General features: G+C 48.8%; 1 protein-coding gene across 1 annotated transcript; it reads right to left on the reverse strand.

Moving 5' to 3' along the window:
- Window positions 1-249: 249 nt before the first annotated feature.
- On the reverse strand, window positions 250-3,836 carry LOC112114782. Its single transcript, XM_024211649.2, has 2 exons — window positions 3,482-3,836; window positions 250-2,076 (listed from the first exon to the last, which is right to left on the reverse strand). Exons 1-2 carry the CDS (start codon window positions 3,834-3,836, stop codon window positions 1,118-1,120), a joined length of 1,314 nt encoding a protein of 437 aa, XP_024067417.2. The 3' UTR covers window positions 250-1,117.
- Between the last annotated feature and the right edge of the window lie 1,616 nt (window positions 3,837-5,452).

Here is a 5,452-nt window from a genome sequence, read left to right on the forward strand (position 1 = left end):
TGTTTCTTGATTGGGCACTTAATTTGCCCATTCCTTTCTCAAGAAGCTGACCAAATGCTCTACTAAGGGTACTTAGAAATCAAGCAAGTATACAGCCAATATTCATAACTTCAAGTACAAAAATGATACAGGCATACAAATAGGAGAAATGTATTCAGTAGATCATAACCTTTACAGAGATGTTACATGGCATATGTAACATAAAACATATTCCAGTTAGGTCATATATATCTTCATAAGCATATTTCCATAAAGCCTGATGAGATACACCGTCACACTGCCTATTAGCAAATAAACTTCTGGTAGAATTTGGTGAATTATATTTACCCCATCTAGGTCTCAGACTGATATTAGCTATTGGAAGGGTTGCTAAAAACAGTCTGTAGTCAATTATGCACACTTTGGATATCCATATAGATCACATGATTCCAGAAGGTATTAGCTAAGTTCTTGCCCTCAATTAGTTCTAGTGACAGCAAGTTCCAGTCTTCTGCCATCCTTTTATTTAAACTATTGTTCTGAATTTCCCCTTTTAGTTTCATTGAACGTATCTTGTTCTTGCATTATCTATAATTTGTATAATTGACCTAACAAGTTGTACACTTTGCCTAAAGTTATATTTAGAAAGTTTCAGTTTAGCAATATACTGCTTGCAATCCCAATAGGTACAAGATTGTTTGTCCTCATGTCCCAATTAAATATACCATTGAGTCTAACAGCAGTAAGGCTGCAAGACTTAGTTTATTTGCTGCTGAGATATGGCATAGAAACAGTTTGTTGACCTGCCACAATGAAGGCCAGACAAGTTGGAAAAGAGATTGAACTGCAAGTTTATTGATCATGAAGACTTTACTAGGTAAGCAATTCTTGCAAGTAAATTTTGCAAAGAGACATGAAGTCCAATCCCCAACAGATATAGCTTACAAACAAATGCAGAGGGCAGCACACTGAAAACTCCAGAAAAGTCAATTAACTAGAATGTTCTCTGAAAAAGTTGCTCCATTACTTTGAAGTTTATGCAGCAGAGCACTAGATCACACACTGTAGGAAACAATACTGCATCAGCAAGGGGAATAGACCAGAGAACATTAGCTGTTGTTTTGGCTTCTGTGGTTGACTACTTCTGTCTCCTCTTTGGGTGGATACCTTGCCACCTGCCCAGGCGCAGAATAGTTTCTTCAGAACATCTATAGCGTACAGCAGTCACAACAGCTCCCAACCAGAAAGAATGTACACCATATTGCTCTGGACGAAGGCCAAGTAACCTTAAAGCAGAACGGAAGACAGCCAAGAACTGTCTCCTTGTCAATGGTGTACCATCCCAGTGTACAAAGAGAGGGCCGTCCCCTCGTGGCCTGGCTGCCACGTAATTGCACAGTGCCTCAACAGGGCATACCCATGTCTCACTAGATAATCCAAGAGAGATCAAAAGCCTTTCTTGGCCCAGGTAGGATGTATGCAGGTAAATGTTCACTCTTTCCTCAGTCAGCTGGACATCACTCATGTACAGGAGCTCTGGCTGTGCCCAGTTGTGGTACTCTGCTACCACTTCTTCCACCCGAAGAGCCCCAAAAAAAGCCACAGTAAACAAGGCACGGAACAACAAACATTCATAAAGAGAGCTACACACAGATTGTACTGTGCCCAAGAGAGATCGCAACACCTCAATGGTTACATGAGATCTGCAATATCTTTGATTACCTTCCCTCCACTGCAACCCTGCCACCATATGACATGTTACAAAATCTTGAAGAGGATCACGGTGACCTGTGATTTTGGAGATATAGGAGAGTCCTGCCAAGTACATCAGTATTTTCGGTGAGGACAAGCCTTGTGATTCCATAGCCACCACAAACCCTCTAATTTGATCCTCTGGAACTGGCCAAACTGCAGGCATTCCCATCTCTTCTCTAAAGAGAAAAAAGTGCATCAGGCCTGCATGGTAGGCTTGCCAAATTCTGGCATCTCCTGAACGCTCCAACAAGTCCAAGGCCTTCCAGGGCCAAGGGCCCAACATATGCTGCTCAGAGACAAGGCTAGGTCCATCTCCTATACGAGGTCCAGAAATGCATCCACCTGCAATAAACAAAATCAGAATCAGTTAACATCTGACAAATCATGAAATAAGGGTTAAAAGTTGGACAGATGGCCGTCCCCATTCTAGTCTCAGCACTTATTCCCCTTATACCATACATTCTAAGGAATCTCAACACCCTCCCCAAGGCCTGCCACCAAAAGTGGTAGAAAATTCAGCAACTGATGTCCCTGAAGTCAGTGGGCCAGATTACCCTCCCCCAAAAGTCTGGAGTTTAGCAGACTCTCTTGAAACCAAGCTGCCACCCTCTTGGGCAAAGTACAGTTGCAAATCCACAGATACAAATGGTGAACTACATCAGGTACCACACTGGGACAACCATCTCAAGGTGACAATCAAATAACTATAGGTGCTGCAGTAATGCTCGACATTCCCAAAAGCCCAATAGTTGCACGTTTTCTTTCCCATGTGAAAGCAAACCAAATGGGTAAATTGAGAGATTTACTTTTACATCATACTAAAATGATATTACATTAGTAATACTAGCTCTGTCAAGTCAAGCAAGCAAGGGGAGGATAATTAGTTTCACTGTTTAAAGCCTTTGACTCTTTTGCCAACCCCTCTTGCACCCCATAAGAAAGCATTTAATAAAGATTCACCCACCCCTTCAATTGGAGGTTTGAGCTCAGAAGGAGAGGACCAGGATGTGTGCTTTTACCGTGTCTAAGGTAAATAAGTAAGCCATAAACCCTATTAAAAAACCCCAAACGCTTAGACCTTTGTCAGAGATCAAAGGATTGTTCTGAGGCTTTTAAATCCTTTGTAGATTTTTACTTAAAGATATTCTATCTTCCTGTACAGCCTCTCCCCGCCGCCGGCAGTATCAAACGCCAGGCCTCACATATGTCAACCCCAGAGAAGGCAGCGGAGCCGCGTCTCCAGATGTATTGTCAGAGGCTGTTGTTTACTAACCCGCCAGCTGGCTCGAGGCTCGAGCACGTACATTAGAAGCGGCCGGGGAAAGCGGGAGCGAGGGGAGAAACACCCTACTCCCGAGGAGCGCGGGGCACAGCGCACCGCACGGCGGGAGCTCGCCGCCGCCCAGGCGTTTCCCAGCACTCCCACCCCGTGCGGAGGCCGCCCCGAGCCTGCTGGTGGCACATGGCGCGAAGCACCCGCGCTCATTCCGCGTGGAGCCGGAGCTGTGACACAGACCCAGGCCCCGCCCGCCGCGACACCCAGCCGCGGCCCCGTGGGAAGCCGCACTGGCCGTTGTCCCCGCGCACCCCCTCCTCCCCAGTGCCCCACTTCCCCTCGGGCCCCAGCCGCGCCGAGCGGGGACGCCCACGGCGTGCCCTGGGCCCGAGCCGCCCGGCAGCAGCGGCCCGCGCCGCAGGGCACGCCGGGGATTGGAGTCCCCACCGGCCGCAGCCCGGCCGCACTCACCGCTTAGCGCGTCTCCTAACGCCTGTTCCGCGGCGGCAGCGGCTGCCGTCAGGGCCGCTGCAGCTTCTCCCCCAGCTGCGGGGCAGCCCCACTGCTCCCTCGGGCTCCGCATCCTCGCCTGGCCCGAAGCCGCACCAGGACCCGGGCTTGTGCTGACGCTGCTTGCGGCTGCCCAGCGGCCACCGCGTCTGCTGCGGCTCGAGGCGGGCGGCGAGCGCGCGGCCGCCCGCTCGGAGAGACTCTCCGCCAGCCACCCCAGGCCGGGCTCCTGCGCCAGGAGCCCCAGCATCGCCCAGAACGGGCAGGCGGCGGGCTCGGCCGTGCTCTGCGGGCAGCGGCTCCTCCAGCCGGGCATGGGCGGCACGATGGCAGCGGCCTCTCTCGGCGCGAAGCGGCAAAATCACTCCGGCCAATGAGCGTCCTAATTACAACAGGCGGCGCTGCCTCCTGCCCTTTTTGTATCTGAGCCTGCCCTCTCCGAGCCAATCGGGGCGCCTCGCGGTCTTTTCCGACTCCCCTGATTGGTGAAATTGGCGATTGACAAGCCCAAGTTGCACCGCCCGCTCCGTAGGACGCTGCGATTCGCTGGTGTCTTGACCAATGACTGGGCGGGTGCTCCTCGCACCCAAGTGGTTGCTCAACCGGGCCGTCTTTTGTTGGCGAGTGGCTAAGCGGATGTGCGGGAAGCCGCGCTCGGTGCCAACAGCGCCCTAGGTCGTGGATTGCGGAGTCACTGAGACATGCAAGCGAGGTGCAAACGCCGGGCAGGGGAAGTAGATTTTCCTCAACTAGGTTTTAGTAACTCCTTAAGGAGAGTGAGATCCACATCTACCCCTAGTTACTCGATGACAGTAGTGCAGGGCAAGGGTCCCACCATACCTTCCTGAGTTCCAGTTCTCACAAGTGGTAATGCCATTGTACGATCTGATTAAAATATTAAATGCCCTACCTCCTAGGATTGAGTCCCCTGAAAACACTCCAGAGTCACCATTGTCCCCTGGCTGCCACCCTACCCTCATCTGTGGTGACAATATTCGCACTGTTGCAATTGCTGTCTCAAGAGGTGACAGGTACAACATCACAACAAGGGTTGTATGCCAGGCTGGATCATCTCATTTTAAATAAGTGCTACTGCCATGAAACTGCTGGGTTATAATTAGTGCCCTTTAGTGTTACCAGATCTTTGGTGTTTTTATTGTCTCTCATCGTTGTTTGTCCAACAGAACGATACCAGATTTGGCACGTGCCTAAAATCTGTTTATACCCCCTGCTGGTTCCACTAGCAAAAAGCTAGATCAGGTTGGATGGTCTCATCTCAAACTGCGAGGAAGGTCTTAATCTTGATATCTGACCATGCACAGATTTGGAGGTCTCAATTTTGTGAGATGAGATGGAAAGAGCTAGCAAACTGCCTAGTAGAAAAGAAAAGAAAACAAAAGCTGACACAGGTGTGCATTGTGACTATTTACAGCAAGGAGTAGGCAAAAAGCATTGAACTTCTTGTTCATTCAGGCATTACTTCCTCCTGGAATATCTGTTCTAATGGGAATGTGGTGGGGAAGCCTGGTTATTGTGTGATGCAATGCTTTGGGAAGACCTGCTATCCAGGCTACAGTCATGGCTGTGTGTTCCCATCTGAACAGAGGGACTGTAACTGGACTTAGCAACAATCATGCATCAGCCTTGGTTGTAAGCAGGACTTAAGTTAATAAAAAATGGGTATGAAATCAACGTGGATGCAAATCATGTTTACTTGCTGTGCCATGGTGTGTTTTCCAAGGTCTTTTTATTTCATTTGGGAGAAAAATATGTGAATCCCACTATGCACTCTTCTCAAATTACTAGTCTAAAACTGGCAGTGCACGGTCACTTGTGAAAAATGCAATTTACAAAGCTTCCTTCAACTTGCAATTATGTTTCTCGTGTACCTGGCAATATAATACAATAATATATACTTAATATAAATTGATT

This window comes from Terrapene carolina, unplaced genomic scaffold, assembly GCF_002925995.2.
Source record: "Terrapene carolina triunguis isolate 2854851 unplaced genomic scaffold, T_m_triunguis-2.0 Scaffold66, whole genome shotgun sequence".
NCBI lineage: Eukaryota > Metazoa > Chordata > Testudines > Emydidae > Terrapene > Terrapene triunguis.